General features: G+C 38.7%; 1 protein-coding gene and 1 long non-coding RNA gene across 3 annotated transcripts in view; both read left to right on the top strand.

Annotated features, from left to right (window-relative positions):
• Positions 1 to 4873: 4873 nt before the first annotated feature.
• negr1 (neuronal growth regulator 1) overlaps positions 4874 to 27750 on the top strand; it is a 183709-nt gene continuing 160832 nt past the window's right edge. The window contains exon 1 of one of the 2 annotated variants that reach the window (XM_077534060.1): positions 4874 to 5362. In XM_077534060.1, coding sequence (XP_077390186.1) covers positions 5202 to 5362 — 161 coding nt within the window. In that variant the 5' untranslated portion in view covers positions 4874 to 5201. The remainder of the gene's footprint in view (positions 5363 to 27750) is intronic. The other variant, XM_077534062.1, reaches the window with a different exon arrangement.
• LOC144027672 (uncharacterized) lies at positions 24491 to 25926 on the top strand. Its single transcript, XR_013285506.1, has 3 exons — positions 24491 to 24709; positions 25413 to 25657; positions 25758 to 25926. It is a non-coding gene; the product is annotated as an uncharacterized LOC144027672 (long non-coding RNA).

Below are 27750 nucleotides of genomic sequence, written 5' to 3'. Positions count from 1 at the left end.
GGTCAGACAACGCAAACTGAGTTTTCTAGAGGTGTATTTGTAATGTTTCAATATGCATTACCGGCACAAGGTAAACAGCACAACCAGCTGACAGCTAGCTGCCGGGACAGAGCAAAAAAAGGTTGTATAATAGTGAGTGCATTGGTTTGTTAGCGCCCAACCCCTTACTGTCCCCTTCCCCCACTCACAAGTTGTGTACATCTACCCTTGTTAGTTTCCATCCTACTTTCTGATGAAAAACAATTACAGCTGAGTAAATAATGGAGTGTTATCATGAATTGATTTTAGTGCTTTCAGGGTTATATACATCCACATGTAAAAATTGACCATTTGAGAATGAGATCAATGGTCCTTACATATATCCCACCGCAGATGGGGCTGCAGGGATCCATTTCACCAAGCTGTTGTGTTTGTTGTGATCAACTGGCACATTTCTCCGCTGGATGTCATCCATTATCATAATAGCAGGCTCAATCACTATTAGTGGGGGGGAAAAAAATGCTCATTCATTTAAGTACTTCAGAAAACAATGGCTTTCACTGTGCAATGGCAAATTAGCCGTATTAACTGTTGGAGTCACTGATGGTGTGGTGGTATATTGCTCTGTGGCTCAGTGAAGGTAAACTTTGTTTCTATAGGTGCCCTGGGAGTGACTGGTGAGCAATTGAGGGTGTAGGATGTAAAATAGGCACCAGCTCCGCACAAGCCTGAACGGGATAATTACTGTAGAAAATGGATGGATGGATGGATGGCATTGTGTTAAAATCTAAAAATATCTGAACAAAACATGACGCAATAAAGCATCGTGGCTTTGTGTACACAGCTGATCATTCAGTGTCATCAGGCAAAATAAGGCAGCGTGTGCTTCATTACTTGCCTCATAATCAGCATGCAATTAAGCCAACAATTACCCTTTTAAATCTGCAAACATGAAACAGTAAAATGGTTTATAAGACAACAGCTTTGTAAAAAGACAATTTTTGCATACACACAAAAAAAAACAAAAAAAAAACAGTTTAGATGCACCTGAAAACACTCTATGTGCATTGTAAGCACAAATGCTACATGACCGCCATGATTCTCCACTATTGTTTGTCTTCTGCCTTTGATTCATTCTTGACTGGTGGAGATTTAACATTGTGAGGTCATTTCAGTGAAACATTGACCCGAGAGAAAATTGCAGGCATCGATTTCACTCTGTATTTGAATAGATGACTGTTTTTGCAAGTGTCAAAAGTATATATCCATTACTGTGAACACCTAAGGTGTTTACATCGTCTGGTCTCCTTTTTCATAGAGCTGAATATTAAAGGCTGAATCTTCCCCCCCATAGTCTCAATATAGCACATAAGTACGTATACGGAGTCAGTGTAATTATTCTGTATCTTTCAAGCATGACGAGGTGCGTTGAGCTCATTTGAAAAGGCTAAAAAGGAAAGCAGAACAAAACAAAAAATACATTTCTAACAACAAGCAACTGATGACAAATACCGCTGCCTCAAAGCTCTCGTCTCACAAACCCAGAATATACTGTTAAGTCTCTTATTTGTGGTGATGCCACCGTCGAAGGAGCCTCACTTATGCAAATATGAATTGTGTTTTTGAAAGCCTGAACTTTTCACTCCCACTCTTCGGCGCTGTTTGCTTGACACTATTTGTTGACTCAATTCTGACATGGTGAATGTCCTTTGTAACCTTTTGGGAAACACTTTCCAATGTAGGACTCTGTCTCACCGTAGACACACGAACAGAAACTAACATAAGCAATGGATGTAGTCAGATAAATAATTACCAAAAATGGAGGAAGAATTCTTCACCCTCAAATATTTAGAGGATGAAACACATTGAATAGCAGCTATAAAAGCTGGAGCACAATTGCCCTCCTGTACTTTCACTGGAGCTGTTCCCAACAGCTTTATAACTGCAGTCTTGGCTCTGTAGTCTGTGAGATGTGATTTAAAGCTATCATGGCACTACCGACTCCCTTGGGGATACTAATATTATTTTTATTAATAATAATAATAATGTTAATAATAATAACTAGACTAAGTGCAATTTCTGGAGAAATTGCGTGGGAATGCTGAAAGCTGAATGATAAGCTGAATGCTAAATTGAAAGATACATTTTGGGAAAATAAAGTTTTAATTGAAGTTAAAAGATAAATGAATAAAAAGAACTGAGAAGTATCACAGGGCTGGTAATGATGATCAGTTGTATGTATGGAAGTGGGTGTGGAAAGTGGCACTTAGAAAAAGCTCAAAGTCAGTCCCATTGAAAATGAATGGGGAAAAGTTGATATTTAACGTCCAATTGCGCGAGTACTGTAAGGAACATGGAATCAGATGATATATATATATCCCGGGATGTGTGAATTTTTGAAGCAAGTTGAAATTTGAACGGTGTAAATCGTAACTATTATGTGGGAGTTGTTTCTCAGAAAAAAAGTGAGGAGATAAAGGACAGGAGATATTATTGTGGAATGCTTTCAGGATTACCACAATAATAATAATAATAATAATAATAATAATAATGAAAAATGGGGCTAAAGTGTTGTAGATTTAGAAAAAATGAATAGGTAAATTGAAAAAAAATCATATCTATCTATCTCTCTCTCTCTCTCTCTCTCTCTCTCTATATATATATATATATATATATATATATATATATATACGGGCTCAGTTCAAGAGGGTATAGAATGATGCAATGACTTTTTTTTGTTGCCACTTATACATTTGAATGAACTTCTCAGTACTGTAAATGCACCATTTCCTTCTAAGATACATTCAGCGAAACTCAATATATTTAAAACAATTAGTTGGCAATTAGTAATTGACAGATGAGACGCAAAATAAATTACAAATTTTGACACACAAACTGCGATGCAAACTCGCTTATTTCGAGCCAAATGGCTGTGTGGAAGCAGAAAACAGTTTAGTCGCGCATGAACAAATGAGGAAATTATATTTGACGAGTAGGAAGGTATATAATTACATCATTAGAAAATCCCTACAGTTTCTTGACTGTGTCTTGATTGATTGTCCAACTTTTCTCCACACGGCAGTTTTTGGCATCTCTTGTTCCCCCAAAAATAATGTGTCATCTGCGATAATTCATAGGCTTGACGCCAACATGTCACATCTGAGAAATGTATGTCATTTCCATGGTTACGCTTGTTCAGCCTGTAAGGAATTATGTTGACTAAGTCGAAAAGCTTACAGCAGCATAATGCAGGGGGCTACTGCTCTAAAACAAACTTTGTTAAGTCCCTGGTGTGTGGGTGCGTGAGTTTGCGTGTGTGTTTGTGTGCATACATACTGTACCCTATGTGTAGGGGGGAGCTTTCACTATCACAGCCTTAAATACCTTAATGAATCACTTCAACGCCCAATGGGATGTTTTTTAAAAAAAAATACTGTTTGTATTTTAGAGTCTTGTAAAGTGTTTACATTTCTTTTCACATGACATGATACTGTTAAAAAACGTTTTCTAACCAGATGACATTACAGTATTAAAATGGAACTTCTGAATATCGTGCAATTTTAAGCACCTCTACATTACATTAGGCACTTAACTGCTGATCAAGAAAAACTTCGACCCATCCACTCTCTTAACCCCTGATTCCTCACAAGTGTCAAGGGGGTGCTGGAGCCTATCCCAGCTGAGGAACAAACCCACGACCTTCAGCTTGGGAGATAGCCAATCTGAGCCAAGCAGCTCCTGCTGTGTGGTTGTATATCGCTCGTCAGTTGGAATATTCCGAACTCCAAGAGGCCAAAAATTCTTTTTGGTCTCTTGGAGATAAGCAAACAGTTGGAGGGACAGTGTGGCAGTCTCCCAAGTTGAAAGTTGTGAGTTCGTTCCGCAACCCTTGAGTCAATTTAATTACATTTTTGTCAATTCTTTATTTTACTCTTCTACTCTAAAACGGAGTTTGTTTGGTCCCATTCTAAATAGAGTCAAATTTACTCTAAATAGTCAAATTTACAGTGTAATATTAATAACTCATTTCCTCCCAAAAACATATAAATACGTCCTATTTTAAATGTTTTAAATGTCCCAAAGACGTATTTATAAGTTTTTAGGTTTTTTTCATTTTTATTTTTAGGATAGAGCATAGCTTTGATGCAGCCTCTCAACTGCAAAGAACAGTTGAAGAAACGGTAGTTATTACACAAACGGCCAGCAGGTGGCAGCAGAGCAAAGGAGATCAACCAGGGCCATGTAGGAAAAAAAAAGCTCCAATATAATTATAGATTTGTGAATAATGATTAAACTTAGCTATATTCTAATGCTAATTGATGCAAAACAGATAAGATAGAAATATTTTTTTTTTTCCTGATGAAAGAAGATACTAATCTTTCTTTTGGTAGGTTCCATGTTTTTATAGCAAAAGAGCACAATATTCTGTTGGCCTCGCAAAATCAGTCAAAATTCAATAAAACAGCCGGAAGTGAAGTGGATTGCTTCTGTGAAACTGGCTGGGAGTGAATGAGTTTGTAATCAGAATGTCGTATTTCGACTAGTGAGGTCACATATGACATTATTGTCAAATTATATTGTTAAATTATTTTCAAGCATTCTTTTCTCATTCTTTTATTTATTTATTATTATTTTTTTTAAGATTTGGTCTCAGAACAAGTAAACTTAATCAGAAGCGGCATGTTTAGATTATTTAAAATTTGATGGGTGGGATGTAATGACCCATGTATAGCACTGTAAAATAATTTTCTGAGTTTTCCTTATAGTTCAACTGTGTATCATTCACCACTAGATCTACTCCATTTGCACCAAAGACTCGCCTCACTTTTCCTCTAATAGCAATAAATAATAGGGGTGGTTCTCCAGTCGATATCTTTAATTGCTCCTGGGTTGTATCAATACCAGGCGGTCTCGCTGCTCCATCGACAGCCACTGGGAACGGGGTTGCCCGGGAAACGGCCGCATGGCAACAGGATCAGAGCCTGGGGGTTGTCTGCTTCTAGCTCTGCTCCCATTTTAAACCGCCTTTCCTCGCTAGATGGTGTGCAAGCCACTGGAGAGTACACTTCCCTCGCACAGCGGGCTCACAGCATCGACCGAACCCGGGACAACTCAACGCTCGTCCATAGCGTGGAAATAAAAGCGTTTCTCCTCATTTTCGCCCTGAATTTTTTGGCAGACTTGGGAAAGAGCGGCGGCCACGTCCAGTTGTGCCGGACAGAATGATTGCGCTGTCGGATGCTTGTGTTTCTGGTCAGTGGCTAAGTGCGATTCTCCTCAGCCTGGGCTGCCTTCTCCCGTCGTGCTTGCCCGCGGGACAAACTGTGGACTATTCCTCCGTGGAAAGTGTGGTCAGCAGGCAAGGCGACACGGCTCTACTCAGGTAAAAAAAAAAAAAAAAAAAAAAGTACAAACTGCACTTCTTTTTTTGTTTTGTTTTGATGCTACTCGCGTGAGTCCCGCAAAGCTTGGACACTCACTTTAACTTTCCACTCAATGCTTGTAAACACCCCAAAGAAGGCCTTTGTCACCCCCCCGCAAGGGAGGGACAATGGGGTGCTGTTTTGTTTCCCTCCAAGTCGATCATGGGGGGGTGCGCCGACTGCCGAGTATGTTGCCTGTTAACAAGACGCTCGAGCCCGCGACAAGTGCAAGCAAGCTCGGCTCGTTACACCACCGAAGTTTTGACACACGATGACTTTTTTTCAAGAGGTCTCAACAACCTCGATAGATGTCATATTTAATGTGCTTGTTTCTCACGACATCGTGTAGGTAATAAGTCCGTTGCAGAGGGTCGTCAATGTTTATGTTAGGTTTAATGGATCCGAGTCTCCTCTTTGCAAGTGAATATAGAATACAACAGAATAGAATGCAATCGTGGGTTTTTATGACAACTTTGGGGGTCGTACAGTGCGATGTCGCAGTTTTAAATACGAGGCACGAGAACGGTTGTGTGGCCATGACTCGCTGTCTCCCCCCTCCCTTCCTCTTCTCCATCCCGAGTTCAACCTCCTCCATCACTTGGGCGACATGCCAGCTGCACAGGTAGCTGTCCTTATGGTATAAAGGATACTGTATGATATGGGTGTGGTTAGGTATCAAAGGTCACATGACTATTAGATACAAAAAAATACATTACAATAGAAAGGAGTTTAATCATTTTGAAGCTATCATGGATGCTCTCCACTGGAATAGTCCTTGGAGGCTGCTTTAGCTTTGATTGGTTTGAGTATGAATTAATATTCCACATAGAGTGTATGTCATAAAAAGCAATGTTTCAGGTGTCGTGGTAGCATAGATAATTTTGCAGGCAATAGCTAAAACAAGTTCTGCATGTTAAAAAAAAACTTAAAATTATGGTGCAAACCTTACACTTGACAAAAAAAAAAGCCTCTTAAATGGAAAAAATAAATAAAAATAAAATAAAATTAGGGCTGCACAATAATGGAAAAAATTTGATATGGAACATGGGTGTTGAATTTTGCAATATCAATATTATATTTAACATGACCCTGAATAAATTACATTTTTATTTTTATCTAATGGAAGAAACTTTTTTTTTTATGTGGCAAAATAAGAAGGGTCAATATATTATTTGCTAATTAATTCTAAATATAGAGATGGGCGAGTACTAGGGGTGTGAATTGCCTCGTACCTGACGATTCGATTCGTATCACGATTCACAGGTCACGATTCGATTCGATACCGATTAATCCCGATACGAATTTATAAGTCGATTGTTGCGATTTTTTTTCATTCAAATTTAGAAAATACTAATCAGTAAGCTTGTAGAGTGTAAGATTTATATGAAAATGTATTATTTATTTATCTGAAATTTCAGTCTTATAGAGGTTGTAATCTGTTTCATGTTTAAACAGCATTAAAATAAAATATTAAGGCTTAATGTTCCGTTCATATAACATTCTTCCATGTGAATCCTAAAAAAAAAAAAAAAAAAAAAAAAAAAAAAAAAAAAAAAAAAAAATCGATTTTGCCTATTATTGAATCGATTCGAGAATCGCGCGATGTAGTATCGCGATATATCGCCGAATCGATTTTTTTTTTTTTAACACCCCTAGCGAGTACCTAAACCAGGTATCTGTTGCGGACCGATACCTGGACCTATTTCAAGGTATCGGTACTTACAAGGGAAGCCAATATCTTGACGTTTTATGATTCGGAACTAAAGGCTGTCTGATAGATGCCCATTATGATGTGCAACCACATATTTCGATTGGGACTTTCTGGCAACTGGATTATTAGTTTCATTTTATTGATTGATTGATTGATTGATTGAAATATTTATTGACAACAAAGCATGTTTACAAATGGCACAGCTGCTGCCAAAGCGATAAAAGCACAATAAAGCCAAAGGCTTATTTCCATTGTGGTCCCTATTTATCCATCCATCCATTTTCTTGACCGCTTACTCCTCACAAGGGTCGCGGGGGTGCTGGAGCCTATCCCAGCTGGCTTCGGGCAGTAGGCGGGGTACACCCTGAACAGGTCCCTATTTATTTACCGGTATTTATTTATTTAGATTCGTTTTATTGTGTGCCCTGTACAAAATGTGTATTTTATGAACAAATGGAAAAAGAAATAAAAACAAAAAATAATGCCATTCATTTCATACAAGAAAAATGCTATAAACAATGGGTATTTACTTCAGGTTTTTGTCCCTAGGCGTGCTTGTGAGTGTGGATGGTTGTTCGTCTCTGTGTGCCCTGTGATTGGCTGGCAACCCGTTCAGGGTGTACCCCGCCTACTGCTCGAAGGCAGCCGGGATAGGCTCCAGCACCCCCGTGACCCTTGTGAGGAGCAAGCGATTAAGAAAATGGATGGATGGATGTCATTGTAAAAGAAGCAGTGGTATAGGTACTTGGCATTGGTATCAGTGACTACTCCAGAGTTGAGTTAAGTATGAGTACGGGTATCAATCTGAAAAGAAGTGGCATTTAACATCCCCAATAAAGTTATTTGTATATCAAAAGTCAGATAAAAGCATAACATGCTAAATGAAACCTGTCACACGTCTTTGCGATACACGTTGCTCATGCAATGATCGCGAATCCGCGATGATGGCTTTTTCTAAAACTAGTCATACATATTCATATTCAGCGAATGCTTTATGTCTCAAAGCTTCGCAAAAATAACCGTAATGAGAGGGACCGTCTCTCCTCACCCCTCCATGTATTTTTTTTCCGAGTCTGCTAATTAAAACGCAGACCTGGTGACGAGTGAGATCGGCTGATTTGTTCAATTTAAGTTTAGTTTGAATTCTGAGATGTTCAACCACTAAAACGCGGTTTTGGTAGTTCACTTTAAAGGATAGATACACAGCAGCACTTTGTATCAACGGTTTGCGTTGCATCACAGCAAGAAAGTTTGGACTTTCCTGTCTTTTGTGTGTTGTCCCTTTGCTTGCCTGTGCCTGCATTGTGTTTGGTTATTACTATCCTAGAAAACGGCCCCGGCATTTATTATAGCAGAATTTTTCAGAAAAAATGCGGCCCGAACCGTTGAACGTACCGGCACAAATGAGGCATCAAAAGATGCGGCTCGATCTGACTCGGCGGGGAACCATTTTTTTTCCGGAATTTCGAGTTACCATGGCGACACAATTCCCAAAACCCCCCGCCAAAAAGCCCCATAGGAATTAATGGAGAAGGGGGCAAAAGAACCACAAATTAAGCACCTTTTTCCAAGCCACGCTGTGAGCGCATACATTAACCGACCAATATGATTTTTAGCTCATTTTGTTGCAATTTTTCGCATTTAGCATGCTAATGCTAGCATAGCATGCAAATGCTAATGCTTTCTTAGCAAGCCAATGCTAAATTAGCACGCTAACACTAAGTTAGCATATTAATGCTAATGCTAACTAGGCATGCTAATGCTAATGCTAAGTTAGCATGCTAATGCTAGCTTGCTGACTGATTGAGAGGTAAAGTACACCAACATTTGGCAAACTGTTCAGTGCATTCGACTTTCCACCTTGTAAGAGTCAGCAGTCACATCCAAAATTTCCGTGGAAATTTTTCTAGTTCAGACTCCAGGTCACCGTCTAAATAGATGCAAGACTCTTCTAGAATCTATAGCCCGGATTCTCAGAAAATGTGAATTGTTGTGTGTCTCTAAAGTATGTGCCCACCTTGTAAGTAACAGGTGATTAGTATAGAGTTTACCGTGTCATGTCAGCTGGGTAGATTCCAGTCACCCCATGACCCTGAGCAGGATAAGTGGTACTGAAAATGGATGTATGGAAATAATATACACTTGCTGTAGCAGGTTATTATAAAAGGGTGTATGCAGTACTTGAAATTTCATAGCACCTCCAGATTGTCTGATTAACGCACCATACACACCGAACATATGCACAATCTAAGGCAAACCTCGATGATATCTTGTTGTACCAATATCAAATATCCGCTGTGATGGCTCAGAGGATGTGAAGGATGCGGAGGGCAAGGCTGCCCCATTTCAATGAATTCTCTAGATGTTGACACGGGGAGATGCTGGCCTGGGTGTGGACCTGAATACAGAGCAGTTGGACTGTTCAAAGTTCCACTCAGGGTTGCGTGTAGTCACTGACGTCTCACACCGTCCCCGCTGAATAGTGGAATTGTGCTGTAAGGTTATCATCAGTGTGCGTCAATGCATGCGATGCTATCAAGAGGCTGGAGATGCTTTCTAATTGCATGATTTGCTTGGTTCCTCTTCTTAGTTTTTGCTGTCTTATATAGCCAAACATCATCCTTTCTACTTTCCTGGCTGCATCGTGGGTGAAGCCTTCAAACTCCCTGGTGTCAATCTGGGGAGGCAAAAGCTTTGCCTGAATCCTGATTGTGTTTTGCACCGGAGATACAGTAAGCTCAGTGCTGTGAATCAGCTCACTTGCCTCCTACCTTCAGAGTAAGTCTCAGCATGTGCTGTAAATCCCTCCAACAAAGACCCACTGAAAAATCCAGCAAACGGGGAAACAGCTTAAATTAGTTAGGTGTCTGTTATTTCGGAAATTATACAGAGGAGGCTGTAACCTTACTAATGTGAGGACATCCTTTGCTTGCACCGGTTGCAATAAAAGTATACACCTTCTAAATTGCTCCTCTTTCCTCCCTGGCTTACTTCATGTTCCATTTTCAGCAGAATAGCGATAAAAGATTTCTTTAACTCCAAAGCATCTGCTCTCAAAATGTGGATTTTTCTTTATTTCTATTTTTCTTTAAACTTCTGGGAGTTTAGAGTACTGGCCGTTATTGCCAAGAGAACTCCTTGACCATTAAGAGGGTGCCTGGAAGCTGAATGCTGGCTGGAGAAAATGTGAGATTTCTCACAAACTGACAAAGCCTGCAGCATGCAATTAGTCACTGCCACTGGATTATGGAGTCGATCCCGTGAGGTGCGAGCTCTGTCACATATTCATTTCCACCACCTCATTCAATTCCGAGCACCGCGTTACTGCTGCCCTGATTCATGTTGGACCACACCCAATTAAATTGTTTTGGGCTTCTTGAAGATGAGGAATGGTCCACGCGTGTATCATCACCCTTTTAATCATGTTTGATTAACCCAAAGCTGAGCCTCCAACAAAAGCCCTTGTTGTTTGTAATGGCTTGTGCTGATTACACAGCATTTCACCATGCATGAGTGGATCCAAGTTAGGCCCATATGCTGTTTTGTTTTGTTTTGAACACACTCCCATTGGAGGCTTATTGATTTCTAGTACTTTAGCCACATCATCCTTTCCTTTACCCTTCACAGATTTCATGTCATTTTGGATTCAGTTGACTAAACTTTGACTCTTACTAGTAAATGACTCATCTGGCTACGGATTTGCGACAGCCATATGACGGGTGCGCCCCCACTTCGCTGTCAGCAAACACACAGTATCAGTGGCACGCTCTTCCAAATGGACAAGCAGCTGTAATAGCAAGTGTCTATTAATTTGGTCCAGCTTCGCTAAAATGGAAAGTAGGCGGTTAGTAGTTCATAACCACAACAACATTGAAATATGATCCAAGTGGGTGATTTTTTTTTTTCTTTTTTTGATTTTCCAACTGTTCACGTGACAAAGACTTTTTTATTTGCAACAACCATTCAGAGCCAATTTATCAAGGTAAATATGACTGTCTGTGTCATAACAATAATGCAGGGAAGTTCTACTCACAGTTCATCACATGTAACACTCAAATCATGCCTATAAACACTGAAGTCAGCCCATAAATGTTCTTTACAATAATATGTTTACGCAGTCTCACTAGTCTAAACATGACATTCTATTAATATTCTGTATGTGGAATATGAGTTATGCAGCAAAATCACACCGTTTTTATCCATATCAGGGGGTGACCAATTTGACACTTGCTGTCGCCTGAAAATGACATCAGAGTTGCTCAGGGCTAAAGGAATGACCAATGACGGCTCACCTGTTTTCTGAAACTGAGCCATGATTTGTTGTTGCCTGAGCTCAGTCGACATCTAGTGGAAAAAATGGCCACCCACTGATATGGATAAAAACATGGGGATTTTGCTGCTTAACTTATATTATACAAGAGCAATATTAATAAGAATATTGTGTTTAAACTCTCGTGGGGCCAAATTTTTGAGTTGATGTTCCCCCTAAACCGCTACCCCCCCACTTTTTTTTTTTTTTTTCATTTCTTGTATTATTATATTAAGTTTTCTATCTCCACCAAGGAAAAACTGTCACATATTATTTTCTCTAGCTGTGCATATTGTTGGCATTTACTATAATGGTATAATGATGTTTGTGCAGTCAACATCCATTTTAAGTTGTTTGTGTCTTACGCACGTCACAAATTCTGTGAAAACAGCAATAGGAATTATTAAGCGGATTTTTCCTCTCAACCGTCCAATTTTGAGACTGAGTTGTTTGTTGTGTCTAATAAAAAATAACTATGGTTGGGAGAAAAACAAAACTAAAACACCTCTGCAATTTTCTGTACTTGAGCATTTTTCTTTATAAAACCACAATCAGTTTGGTTAACTAAGGTTACCTTAAGTTACCTCCTCCTGGTGCGACGGGGTATAAAAATGAATATACAGTATGTAAAATAGGTGAATTTGAAGATGAGTTGTTTATTGCCTGCCAATTTTGTTGTATCAATTATGTTGTATGCGACTGTTAATGAAACCAAAATCTTTAGTCTATTTTCTGCACCACATTTATTAATGTGGCCAGTGTTGCTGTCTGAACAATGTCACTGTGTTTCCCAGTCCATATGCTCGTTCTTCACAACTTGCATCTATTGTGTGAATAGCCGTTTGACCTCCATTTTTAGCAAGTGAAGTGTTAAAAAGCTTTATAAACTGGCCGGCTAGCCGTAATGTTAGCCGCATGGTGACTCCGTTTCTATCCTGGTGAAACTGCTTACTGGGGTATTCATCACATAGATTACTTTTCTTGGATCCATTTGTATTTGATGGATCTTTTCCAGATGTTTCTCTGGCTACAGTAACGCTACTACAGGTGTCATGATCGTGTTTTGCCTGTGTGTTATTTGGGGCCAGGGTTATGTTCGGGTCATGACCGGACGGTCAAGTGTCTGTTTTGAACTGATGTAACCAGAATCTGATTTCAACTGGTAAAACGCTATGTGATGTCAGAAGCTATGTGATGTCAGGAGTCTTCAATCTCTTTATCTGGTCAACAGCCAATCAGATAATTCCATGTCTGTCCTGCTACCCACATGTCTGGCCACAGCCAATCTGATCGATTCCCCGTCTATATAAGCCTGACTGAGAAGTGTGTGTTTTGTCAGATTATTCCTCTCTTTCCCCGAGCACCTCCACAACCCAAGTTAGCTTAGCGTCTAGCTGTTATGCGAATAAAGAGTTAAAATCGTATTTGTGTGTGCGTTTTTGGGATCCAACTCCAGAGCGTAACAGGCACGTTAAATGTTTGTGGTTGGCACGAATACAAAAATATCAAGGATGGATGTTCTGTATTGAGAGCACAAGCTTTGGCGCTGTTTAAGATAATGTAAAATCATTTGACAAATGAGCCAATTATGATTTATTTTGAATGTACATTCATTGGCTTTGATGGGCACGTTGCCGCCAACGTCGATGCGCTGGGCTGCTTCTGCGCGCTGTTGTGTAATGACAGTTGAAGCCCTTCTTTTTAAACTTTTACGTTCGCTTCGTGAACAGGGCAGGAAAATAATAGTATGCCAATCACTGGTGTGATAGAAAGTGCATCATGAGCGCAATCAACTTAGCATTAGCAGCTAGCTTGTCTCACCATCGCCCAAAAGTTTTACAATGGGCTGGGTTTGCTGGACATTTGGGTTTGGTCGGTGTAGCCTAATTCTCAATGCATTTTTTAACTAAAACAAAGTTCAGATTTTTGCTGTAATTCATTGTGCATAATTATGTTTCCAGAGGATTGTCATCATCATGAGGTCGCGTGTAAATGTGTTGGGCATTTTTTAATGTGGGCCTACAAATTGCTTCTGCTGTTGGGATTCCTGGTATTTAATCAAGAGTCATCCATCTCCTCCTTCCATCATGTCACTACCAAACTGAACTTCAATGAATTAACTTCATTTTTGATTAAGATGTGACTGAAATGTCTCCACATGGACCACAAAAGCAATTGGAGCTGCTTCGTCATCAAGAACAAATAAGGCTTTGGCATTAATCTACAAGATAATAACAGTGGCGACATAACAATAATGAAACGGAATCATGAGCAACTGGGGGTTCAGTATCTTCCTCTACTTTGACAATTGTGGTAGCGAACTGGGACTGGAATCAGCAATCTCTCAATTCCTTTGCAGCTGTGTTGCTTTGTTTGCGACCTTATACACTGAAGCTTCACTTACGTTTTATGTTGGTTCTGTTTTTGTTTGCTTGAAGGCATTTTCGTTAGCATGTTAGTCAGTGCTTCTCAATTATTTTCTGTCATGCCCCCCCAGTAAGAAGAAAACATCCCCCCCCCCCCTGCGCGATTATAAATAGTATAATTTGTCCATAAAATTGTTATAAGCACACCTCTGCATAACACTGTATCCTTATTAATGTACAAGATAATAAAAAAAGAAATAAATATGAACCAACTTGCAAATAATAGCTTTATTATCTGTAATAGAAAACATTTAAAGTGCATCTGAAATTAAAAACTAAAATTAAATCCTTAATTAAACTATAAACATTTTTTTACTGACCATGTCAAACCATATGATACGGAAAAATAAAATTACATAAAATCAATAAATAATAATGCATTCAAACTGATCACCAACATTAAAACAAAAACAAAAAAAACTTTAACCTGCAAAACAAAATTAAATAAAATAATTTGTGCTGATTTTTTATTTTTTTTGCTGTGTGCAAACACGCATGCTCAATGCAAACAAAACCCCTACACCACCGAGCGAATGCTCCCTGCGCACACTCTGCCAATAATGAGAGCGCCACTGCCCCCTAATGTAGTGGAGGTGCAATTGCACTTTATTCTAGGACAGTAAAAAACATAAAAAATAAAAAAAATTAAAAAGCATGTTCCCCGAGGTCAAACCCGCCCCCCTTGATGGAACCTCGTGCCCCCCTGGGGGGGTCCGCCCCAGTATTTGAGAAGCACTGCTCTAAGCAGAGGTGTCATTTTCATCCATGCCACATCTCAGATATGATTTCCCTCGGTGGATCATCCAAATGCATAAACCCCACACCACAGCATATTATTTTGTACAGTATATACAATTGCAGCTGTATTGGATTGTTATACTTGAAGCCCTTTTTTTGTGGAATACTTGATGCAGCCCAGCGGCCCCCACATAAGTTGAGTTTTAGACCACTGTCTTAAGTCCTTGGCCAAACATTTTCACAGCCTTACAATGTTTTATTTATTCTTAAATTACATTTCCTTTTGGTTGCAAAATATGGACGCCAAAGGAGGCATACGGTATATTGTCATATTTATTCTGTGGGATATGAAAGGCTGTCACTCTGGAAATGATGATTTAGTACAAGACATTTGCATAATAAATGGATTATTGTGGTAAATGTTTGTTGGAGCAAGGTAATTGGAGTGTCTGCATTGGTAATTACAAGTAAATGGAGAAAGAGGCAGTAGGGCAAATCAATATCACTAATAATTTAGCTATCTAAAGAGTAACCAAAGTCATGAGGTGAGGAAAATGCACTTTGGAATAATAGCAGCAGGATAATGTATGTATTGAAGTTTGGGCTTTTTGTAATTCTTGTATGAAAATGAAAAAGAGGATCACTTATCTTTATGCTAATTGAAAGATACAGTATAGGAGCTACACATTACATTTGTTGATAATATGCTAAATGTAGCGGCTAGTCTGTCATGTGCATATAAGTAGGCTTTACACACACACACACGCACACACACACGGTCCGTTTCATCCGTCTGCATTCTGCGTGACACAGTCAGGTGCCGCAATCGAAATTCCCTGAGGCATGCAATCGCTTTCCAGCCTACACAGAATCTTCCGTCTTCTCGAAACCAGCCAGTCGTCTTTGGTGAAACTGTGTGGGCCAAGTTGCTCCGCTACAAACCTAAATCCAGGCACTGCCTTTGATTTGAACACAATGCCCCCGCTGGCTTCGTCTCTACACCATGTGATGATTTTTTTCTAACATTCACCTGTATTCTTGCCAGCATACTTGATGATGTAGTACTTTTCACAATGTGAAGTGGGTAAGCCTGTCATCTTTGTTTCATGGCCATCATGAGAGAAATCTAATTAGAAACACTTCACCCCCAACAAAAAAAAAAAGCTAAACTACAGTTGCAGTACTGTTTGTTATTCATACTCTGGCCACAAATAACGATTATTTCCCCAATAGATTAAGGCCAACTCCAGCAAGTGAGTTACAGGAGACAGATCCGAAATAAGACAACAGAGGCCGTGTGCCAACATTGCAAACAAAGTGTTTTGTAACATCCATTTGTAGTTAAGAGTCAAACAGCTAAAATTGTACGTCTGAGAGCTCTTCAGCAGTGAATAGCTGCCTGTGAGTAAGTAGCCAGTGTTCAAACACAGACAAACTGATACCTTTCAGGAGAGTAATTTAATTGCCAATATGTGGGCACAAAGTCAAGACACAATTGCACATAGCGACTATTGCTGCATACATAAACGTACAAGTGCACATGTAGAACAGCTAAATCATAACATTCCTTTATCTGTACAATGTATATGTGCAATGATTCATCAACAACTAATCGATTGTCAAATTAAGCGATGATTATTTTCGATAATATATGTTACGGACCAAAGCAGTAACTGAGTCATAATTAATTCACATATGTGCATATTCTGCACTGACAATTTGAAATAATATCCTGTTGTTTTATTTAATAAAGGGATGACAATTAAACCGATTCATTGATCAATCAACGAACTAATCGTCAGATTAATCGATAAATAAAATAATCTTATTTGGGCGAAGTTTAATGACTCATTATGTGACTACACAGTTATCTATAACAGTAATATGGTTAAAAATTCCCCACACTTCACCGGTGCTGGTAACAAAAATATATTTTCCAGCAGACAGGTGCAGAAAAATCATCACACTGGGCTGTGCATTATTAAAATATCATACCCAACCCCTTAATTTCAAGGGTCAGCAAGTGACTGCCTGACCTCGCTTGTAAGACCAGAACAAAACAAATTAAGATGGAAAGGTCATATTCATGGTCCACTCTATATACGATAAATTCACCGAAATGGCCCAACAACAAAAGTCAGCATAGCAGGATTAAACGTTAAAGTGTTTATGGAGATGTAATGGGTTAAAAACCTCTAATATACATATATAGTTCACTTAAACTAGTTATCGAAATGTTTTTTCATACGATTCTTTTTGTGCATGATACAAAATTGCAATTTTGCTATATTAACTGTATGATGAATAAATGTCAACAACAAATGATTTCATATTTAGTCCACTCTGACCAAACAATTTGACGTTGTCAATAGGACCCGAAACTTCACATATCTATTTCTTTCTTCTCTTCTGGTATTTCTTCTTTATCATAGTGCATTTGGTCTGAAAACTGAGTGCGATATTTTACAAAAAAAAATTCAAATGCATTGGGAAACCGTATGAAAGCTGCCTCCGGTGCAGCGTTGCCTCGTTTTGCCAGCTGTTCTTTGCAGCTATGGGCGTACGTCGTAATGCATTAACATTAAAAAGGTGTCTGACAAGCTGTTATGTTTTCTTTATGAGTTTTTTCTTGGCCTGACAACAGGTAACAAGGTTCTGTCACCATCGTGCTTCACTTAACTGACAAGTCTTTTCTAGTTCATCTGAATAAACAGCGGAATATGCTTGTTTGTTCATGTTACAAAACAAAATACAGATGTATAAGAAAGCATTTGATTTTCATATGCATCTGTTATGTTAAGGTTTGTTAATAATAGGGGTGTGAATTGCCTAGTACCTGACGATTCGATTCGTATCACGATTCACATGTCACGATTCGATTCGATACCGATTAATCCCGATACGAATTTATAAGTCGATTGTTGCGATTTTTTTTCATTCAAATTTAGAAAATACTAATCAGTAAGCTTGTAGAGTGTAAGATTTATATGAAAATGTATTATTTATTTATCTGAAATTTCAGTCTTATAGAGGTTGTAATCTGTTTCATGTTTGAACAGCATTAAAATAAAATATTAAGGCTTAATGGTCCGTTCATATAACATTCTTCCATGCTCAAGGTGTGAATCCTAAAAAAAAAAAAAAAGATTCTGCCCTTTTTGAATCGATTCGAGAATCGCGCGATGTAGTATCGCGATATATCGCCGAATCGATTTTTTTTTTACACCCCTAGTTAATAATGTAGATGAAGGAGCGGTCATAAACTATATTATATAAGATGTGTGTAAGATACTGTCTTTCTGTCTTAAATGAACTGTGCTGGAGTTTTTGAGTTCATAGTAAGTAAACTAAACTGTATCGAGGCATAGTTCAATAAAATATATATTTTTGTATTACCGTACTCCTGATATTGAAGACACCTTTGTAGAAATGACTCTCCAGGGCAATTCAAATGGATGCTTTTATTTTTATTTTTCCGACAGTTCAAATGCACAAGTCCTCGATGTCTATTTACCAGCCCTCCCTCACCCCCATCCATATACTTTTATCATCTTACGATTAATAATGGGATTGTGTACAGCTGCATGAATTATTCATGCATGCATTGCTTTGTAGAGATTTTGAACGCAATAGGAATATTTTCCATTAAAAGCAAAGCATTGAGCAGCTAATGAACAAGCAAGCCTGTCAAAGGAAGGACAGCAATGTTCGGCGACTGTCCTCAAGAGAGTCTGTGCAAACCCCACATGAGAGCCAAATTTCACAAGCTTCTGTACATATCTCCTCCTGCTCCTCGATGGAAATTGTGAAGCTTTTCCTCGGGATATCACAAGTTGAAGCCTCTCCGAGTTTGCTTCGCTACTGGTGAAATGACAGGTCATTGAGACCCTCACATGTTTTGAAATTGTGTAGCGATAACAGCAGCAGAAAAAGGCTAAGAGAGAACCAAACGTGAGAATGGAAAACATTTTGCCAGAATTTCTGGTTATACATCGAAATTGTGGCTAGACAAATTGTACTTATTTACATAAATGATGTTTATTATGTATAGAAACAAACCATGTGTAAAATAGTGACATCCAGGTCAATATTTTGCACAACCTGCACTGCTCACCTAAGCATTGCTTGGAAAAATTACGATTTGCTTATTTTTTGAATGACAGTTGCATAGAATGACCTTGTGAAAAAATGTCATTATTTCAAGATTAAAGGATGCAAAGTTATAGTACGTGTAATAAATAATGAAACCATAGTTACTTGTGTACAACTGCTGTAAATGGTTTGAGCAGTGGTTCTTAAACTGGGGTCGATCGAATCTGAGGTGTTTGGTGAGTAAGTCTCAGGGGCTCGGCGGAGGTCAAGACACACATGTGACTCAAATGTTGTGATGGTACTGTCATGTGCTGAAGGTTTGGATCCCAAAGCGCAGACACAAATAAGATTTTAACTATTTATTCACATCGAGAGGCATGGAACAAACTTGATTAGAGGAGAAACAAAGAGTTGCACAGATGAACAGAAAGCAATAATCCGGCAAACACACACACTCCTCAGACTGCTATTACAGACGGTGAATCGATCTGATTGGTTGGGACTAGGTAAAGGATTAAAGGTTGACATCACAAAGCTCATGACATCACATTAGCATAAAACCAGTTGAAACATCACATAGCGTTCTCAGTTGAAACCAGATGATGGTTACATCAGTCCAAAACAGACACTTGACCTCACGGTCATAAACCCAAACTTATCAGGTCATGAACTCAAACTTAACCCTGACGTGACCCTAGACATGACAGGTACACAGTAAATTCTGTAGAGGAAATTTTACTCTGAAAAAGACTATTCTGTTCCAGTTTAAACAGAGTAAATGTTATACTCGGAAGAGAGTAAAATATTAAAATAATAATAATAACTAGACTAAGTGCAATTTCTGGAAAAATTGCGTGGGAATGCTGAAAGCTGAATGCTTATGAAGTAAATGTTTTATCACCTTTAGTTACGTTTTACTTCACTTTTCGCTTCAGCATGAGTAGCACAGGTTATTTTTTACATCCGTGCTTATCAGCCTGCGAATCCACCCCAGAGTCTGTGGTCTTTTTTTGAAGCTTTGAGCCAGGACAGCATGGTAGTGTTTCCATTTCATTTTCTTAACTCAATAACTATATGGTTGTACACGCGCGTTCCAGTCGGCTAGCATCACGTTTACAGCTGGCGACTTGAATGACATATGTGCTTTTCTCTCGCAAAGAACAGATCTGTATAATACTGGAGTAAGCGTGCGCATGGTGGGGTGATGAGCACAGGACTTCCATATTATATGTAAGTCCGTGAATGAGCGGCACTCATCGGAACAGCTGTTTGGGATAAAAACATGCATTGTCAAGCGTACCGGAACGCTGAAAGTACGTTTCTTTGCACGTTGAGAAGTAACTGAACGCTCAATGGAGATTTTTCTAAGTGTCGGAGCTCCGTACCGGCCCACTTAAAACACTGCCTTTGTCTAAAAATATATTTTTCAATAAAGAAGGGTTTGATGAATGCCCATAAAGCACAAACTGTAAAAACAATCAGCCATGTGTCTGATTATTTGCTTCATTTGAAACCAACGATCATACACCGCAGTCAACGGAATCCTTTTCAACCATGTGGTTTGCAACTGTCGTAGGTTCCTGCATTTGCAGGGCATAACTGCGTGGATTAATGCGTGATGTGAACATGGTGTGTTGCTTATCAAACTGTTTGAAAGGATACAGGCCTTCTATTTGCACTCCAAGCCCTAAATGGATTAAAGATCCCGAGGTTGTCAGTTCAAATGTGGAAACAGCGGAGACCGCTGACGTGTCCTTGAGCGAGACATTAAATCAAAATTGTGTCTGTTACTATCTGTCGTCATAAGCATTACAAACATATCACTGGTTATATTATGAGTCACCTTCAATGAAGACTGGAGAAACAAACAAAGTAATCCACAGATAGCATTGTGAACCAGAGCACAGTCCTATGGGATATCACGAGGCTTTTGCCTGGACTCTGTGGTTGTTTATAAACTTTGTTGTAATGTATTCTGTACGTGCACAGAAACCTGATAGTTATTGTGTTACAAAGATATTTGTAGCCGGTGCTGCCCACCTTATTTCTCACCTAATGTGCGCTACATGGTGAACAGAAGTTACAGAACCCCCCCTCGTGCGGCTGACATGGTAGCAGGCTTGTGAGTAGTGCTTAATCAGAAGAGTGTAGCTCACATACGTCCGTCTGCGTGGGTGGTTTGCTTGGAGCTGGACCTCGCATACGCAGGGTCGGGAATTTGTGGGGTTGCCCAATTAGTGCTGAAATGTGAAGCAGTGTGAGAGTACATCAGCAGTGACGAGTGCACTGGAGGAGACGTGTCATCAATCATAACACCCAGCGAGCAGCGAGCAGCAACCATTTTCTTCCACAAGGAGAGGGAAGGAGGAGCCAATTTAGACGACATTTGATCTGACCTAGCTCGGGACAGTGACTGCTTATTAATGAACGTATTTAAGTTTTGCATTGGATCAATGCTGCAATATTATTTACTGGGTGATGAATCGCAATAATTGTCAATACTTTCGCCAAGTGTAGCATAAATTATGTATTGCTAGCGGTCATGTTTATTTATTGTGTATTTATCAGGATTGTGCTAAAACTATTTACCAAATAGTTCCACAAATTCTTTCCCACAATTACTACTGTATGTTGGAGCCGTAAGTTCATTCCTTTAATGTTTAACTCTTTGACCCCCAAAAACATTTAATAACGATTAGTATAATCTAGGGGTGTTAAAAAAAATCGATTCGGCAATATATCGCGATACTACAGCACCCAATTCTCGAATCGATTCAATAGGCAGCCGAATCGATTTTTTAACATCCATTTTTTATGGAAACATATTCAACAAAACGTCTAAATTTAACACCTTAAGCATGGAAGAATGTTATATTAATGGAACATTAAGCCTTAATATTTTATTTCAATGCTGTTCTAACATGAAAAAGGTTACAACCTGTTTGTTAAATACAGTGGCTCACAGTTATAAAACTGAAGTTTCAGATCAATAAATAATACATTTTCATACAAATCTTACAGTATTCATGTACAAGTTTACTGAATGGTATTTTCTAAATTTGAGTTAAAAAAAATCGCAACAATCGACTTGTAAATTCATATCGGGATGAATCGAATCGAATCGTAACCTATGAATCGTGATACGGATCGAATCGTCAGGTACTAGGCAATTCACGCCCCTAGTATAATCACAATATATGCCGCCAATGGTAAATGATGTCAACTACATTTTTTTTTCTCTTATAAATGGGCAGAGCAACATCTAAGTGCAGTGCTGCCTGGTCAATGGGTTGTGGAATCAAAAACACTCACTAACTATGGCCAGCAGATGGCAGCATTGTATCTCTTTTCAATGGGCTGCTGGTGTATGTATTACAATGCAAAATGGTGAAATCTGATGAAATGGAACGTTTTTAAGAATGACGTATTCAAGTTTTTTTGATAACGTGTGGCAGTAAAAGAGTTAAGAGCACTTAAGGATCAGAAGTATTATATATATATATATATATATATATATATATATATATATATATATAGGATGAATGACCTTTCACCTACATATCTTTCTTATTTAAAAACAAAACTAAACAGTAAACAGGCCGCAGTGTTGAAAGTACATACAGATAAAATGCCAAACTCATCAGTAACCATATAACTGCACATATTCGGAGGTCCTCTGAATGATATTGTGTGATATCGGTATTTTGTCCAACCCCTCTTGAAAGTAATATGAGCATACCGGCATGTCTTTACGATTGTTGAGAGGGGAGATTTGGGGCTAAAATCGGGCATATTCTCCTGCAATGATTACACCCAAACAATAATTAAACTCTCTTCAAACATTAACTACCGTGTATAGCCAAAACACTGTGCCATTGTGCCTCCATTATTGTCAAAAGTGATTAAACACGCATCACCAAGCTGAAACATTCCAGTGAGTATCATGCGCCTTCATTATGATGAACACAGGCACATCGGGCACTGTGGTTGCGTTAGAGTAAATCCAACATTGTCTTGTGTTGCTAACATGACTACTTAAGCACGAGATTTTCATCACGATTCTACGTTGGTCCGATTTTGAGATTGCGATTCGATTTGATATGGTACAACTCAGCTCAAGAGGGTATAATCATTTTACATACATGCTGTTTGAAATAAATTGTCAGTAATGTAAATATGGCATTTCCTTCTAAAATATATATCTGCAATAAATTATTAAAATGAATCAAATTATTTCGATATATAAAGCCAAACGATTTGGTTCAATTCGATGCCCATGCATCTTTTAAATCAAAAATTGTATCGTGTCAATAGATATGGATTGCTGTTTTTGGGTGGTTATGAAATTCTAATTTATTTATTTATTTATTTATTTATTTTATAAATCAAAACAGTCTCAGTAAAGCTCCAAATAAAAGCAATTGTTGACGAACATCTGATGGCATTTCTACTGAAGCTGTCATGAAAAGGTGATTATGTAATCTGTGTATAATGTTTTTCTTTTCATTCTGAATGAGCTTGTTATACATGTTTCATGAAGTATGACAAAAAAAGAAGAAAAAACCCCAACAACAACTGTTCCTGCTGTTGATGCTTTGCATGACTCTTCTGAGAACATTTTCTGAAATTGGGTACTTTGCATGAATGAGTAAGTAGTTCATCTACATATCAAATGCAGAATGTTCTTGTGTTTGGGAATATATGAAAGATCTCAGTTATGATTTCATCTCTTTGTATGGGTTCTTTTGTTCATTATTGGCCATATGCTCTACAGCTTGATATGATCGTGTGTAACATACTTGAAGGTAATATCTCCCTCAGGAGTCATGCATTAGTATAATAAGGAACGGTCACAGAAGCTGCCCTCACAATGGGACACAAGGTCTGGCTGCGAGAATTTAGTGTGATGATTATGCTTTTTCCACTGCAGTTATTTCTTAATATGACCTTTAGCACACGTACATGGGCAGTCATGTCAGGACCAGGTATGCAAACACAATGACTCCCGATTCACTGTGCAACTGCCTGACATGCACCCATCATAAAACAGTCATCAACATTAGCTGAATAGTGTGATTAGGTTTTTGCTCCTCCATTAGAGCGATATTGCATCACTCACAAATCATGATGATCTTAATATCCATATGGCATTTGTGGCTGCATTGGACGCCATGAGAGGTATCAAGTGTCATTGCTTCAGTGGTGATGTTCCTAATGGGGGAAAAGAACATTACATTACGTGATAATATTTAACAAAGCTGACCAGGTTTCTATGTATATAAGGAAAACGTTCAGCATGGAGTTATGTTCAAAATTCATCAGCTTCATGTATGCAGTTAAGAACCATGAATCTCTCGAACAGGGGTGTCCAAACTACGGCCCGGGGATCATTTGCGGCCCGCCGTCCATTTTTTAGTGGCTTGCGACATATGCTAAAAATGGCATTTGACTCAGTTCAAATAAGATACAAACAAAAATGTTTGGAGATGGTCAAAGTAAGAAGCGAAGGTGTCGAAAAACACAGGTGCTATTTAAAGGTACACTCAGTATTATACAGTGGCATCTAGTGGTGAAATAATAAATCATTCGAAAAAAAAAAACAATTGTTTGTGTTAGTAGTATGTAAAAAGATATGTTGTATCGCATAAACGTACTTTTTTAAAATATAACGGTTAGTCTAGAAATCGCAAATTATCTTACATGTCCGCGCCTCGCCTGCTAGTGTCTGCCATGTTTCGCCGCTATCTTTCTGCTACGGGTGCCGTCAAAGACAAATTTCAGCGCTCCATTTCTTAACGCGTTTTTGGAACGCACTTCCGGTTTGTATGGCGACCGCATGTCCACGAAGAAGAAGAGTTTCCGGTCCCCGAAGAGAGCATTATCAAGCATCACACTTACTTTGGGAATTTATTTTATTTCAGCGCGACAAAACAAGAGTTTATATTGTAGCCGCATTTGCCAGATGGAGAGAAATGAGGAACAGACTAGGTTTGGGACGTGCCGGTGCCTTCGACTGCTTTCTACTTGACCGGTAAGTAAGAGTACATTTGTGTTTACGTTTTGAGAGCGAGAGAAAAAGTATACTCCGTACTAATTAATACGATGTTCGTACCTTTGTTTTACGATCACTGTAGCTGTTGATTAGCAACTCCGCACCACTCGAACGATTTCGTTATGTAACTACTTGCTTTGAAAAAAAAAAAAGATTCCCGCTGGCACGTTATATTTAGAGTAAATGCGCAAGTTATTGTGTAATGTAATGTAACTGTGATTTCGGAGGTATATTTGCCCATAACTTCAATGGAGAATCTAAAGCATAGTGTATTAGTGGAGGAGTTGAAAATTATTTTCGTTGTGGTTGGTGAAAATAGTGTTCTCGAAATTAATTTTCGGCAGGGAATAACTTTCTGGACTTAAATGCTGGCTGTACCGTAAGCACTGCTAGAGTCTGAACTCTCTCACTCAAGTGTGTACTGGTCCATTGTGTAATTGGGTGCACAAGAATTTACAGGCTGCCACGTTTTCCACGGAAATTCGACAAGCAAGCAGCCTTTGCATATTCTATGCAGTATGCAGTCAAGTTACTTTTATCTAGCTAATACAATGTTTTGGGCCCAAAAACTAAAGATCTTACCTCTATTTTGGGGGCTTTGTTGGAAAGTTGGTGACATATAGTAGTATCATCAATTATTCTATTTTATTTTATAATTGTGTTTTTGTTTGTGTCACACTAGATCAACAGCCAAACTTGAGGGGTTCCAGAACCATATTCTGATGTATACAAGCATTCATGCACCGTTTAAATACATCACCGACCTGCAAGAAAAAAAAAATATCAAGGGGAGAGTCAGCAGCCATATTGGAATGCCCCAAATGAGGACACTTGAATGGAGGACCCCAGAAGGCTTCGGTGTTGTACCACCAGTATCTCCACCTACCATATCTGAGCTGCAACAAACTGAAGTCAGCCGACGTCTTGGTATGTCATTTACATATGGACGGCATTGCACACTACATGAACTTTTTGTGTGAAGCAATACGGAATGGTTACATGTACAAGCACCACTTGTTTTACACAGGACCTGCTGACCAGGTGTCTGAAGCCATGGAGTGACTCCTCCCTCACTTTCCTCAGCAAGCCTTTGAAGAATATGATATCATCGTTGGTGGGAACATGCCCTCACTCCATAACATGTACTTGTGCAGTCAAGGAGCATGTCAAACTTAATAAAACCAGCAAACATTGAAGTGACTTCATTTTTACTGCAGTCTGTTCACACAATCAATGGACAAGCCTTCCTTAATTTTGCCCCAATAACATCATAGAGTAGGCGAAAAGTAGTGTTACAGATCATACTGTGTTCGGGAGAGTTTGAGGAATGTTGCAATGTTAATGGGGGGCAATGTCAGCACACACACACACACACAAAAAAAAAAAAAAACATCATGGTATTGAGTTAATCAGATATTTTAGCTGTGTACAACACATACCTGCTCTGTAACACTACTTTTGGCCCAAACCTGTATGTCTATTTTCCATATTTTGAAATGCACAGCGTATTGGTAAAATTCTGGAACAACTGCAATTCATGTAGCTCATTATATTCTAACAGCATTTTTTTTTTTTTTTTTTAGTTAATATGTTCATTTCATGTAGACTTTTATTTGACTTTATTTTATTCATTCATTTTCATGTACTGTACCTTACATTCATTGGCCAATGAAGAATTCCTTGTCATTGCAAGCATTTATAATAATTCTCCAGGCTTTTGATGTTTTACATTTCTGGTCATGTAAAATAGTGTTAGGTTAGGTGTCGAATGAACACTGCATGTTGATGCCAAAGGAAATAGTATTTTTTTAGTTATTCAAAATGTACAAATTAACACACAACAACAATATACAAGTTATACAAACTACAACAACAAGTGTCAGACATGGACTAATTATATGCCAGGTAAAAAACCTTTGTATTGTCCTCAAGGATCTGGGAAAGTGTCACTTATTTGCTACAAGTCCACCAAGGTGCTGCAGTCTGGGATCCAGGTACAGGAAATCATGGTGGTGCTGATGTGGGATCCAGGTACAGGAAATCATGGTGGTGCTGATGTGTCAGCAATGTGTCAAAAAGTATTTCTTGGTGTCAGTCTATCAGCTGGACTTGGATATCTTCATGTTCCTCCATGGTCATTTCCTGTACGAGTCTGCAAGAAGGTAACAATTGTATGTCAGATGAGGTACCAAACAATGAACTGAAAGTCACTGAGCCAATGAAGTACATTATTATATGAGCAAGACTATTTGTGAAAGCCATGTAAATTCCTGCACATCGAAGTACAAGGAAGCTGTTGTATCTTCAATCAAAACTAATTAAGTTGCTTAGTGATATTTATTAGGTAAAATTGTTCAACATGGTGACAAATCGATATCTGAGTAAAGGGTTTCAAATGTTTTTGTAAGCAGCACTTTTCTGAGTGGTTAGTAGCAACAAGACACGGGGGGAATTACGAGTCTGAGTTGCAGGTGTGTAGTTCAGTTAACACCATTATTTTTGTACGATATACTAAACATATCAGCAAACGATGTAATCTAAATACCACATATTCCAAGCAAAGGTATGTTTTGAGCCTTTCACATGCATGCTCGAATGGAATTATTTTTCCATGATGACATAATTGTACGTTACGAGGCACCGCGTTCTCTTCCTCGTCGTCTCTCTCGCCCCCTTTGAGATGGTCCACATGTCTATAAAACGTATAACATAACTGTGTATTCTCTGTTGCATGGTTTAGTTGCACTAACAAATATGAACATAGATAGCCATTATCATTAGCTGACGTACAGTATTTCCAAACAATGCAGACAAAAATATTAATTCTGAAATTAAATGACTAAATCACAATTATTAGGGATCTGTACAGTATGTCTAACAAATGCAATTCACTTACGTCATCACTCGAGGGAATACCAGAAGTTGTTTGCGTTCTGTTCCGGTGAAATTGGTGGTAGGCTGTTGAAGTAGGGTCTCTCTGGGACGCCGTAGTTCGTGTGCTTAAAATCATTGCATTATCT

The sequence above is a fragment of the Festucalex cinctus genome, chromosome 10, assembly GCF_051991245.1.
Source record: "Festucalex cinctus isolate MCC-2025b chromosome 10, RoL_Fcin_1.0, whole genome shotgun sequence".
NCBI lineage: Eukaryota > Metazoa > Chordata > Actinopteri > Syngnathiformes > Syngnathidae > Festucalex > Festucalex cinctus.
Note: the sequence above shows the minus strand (reverse complement) of the source record. Positions and strands in the feature narration are given on the sequence as shown.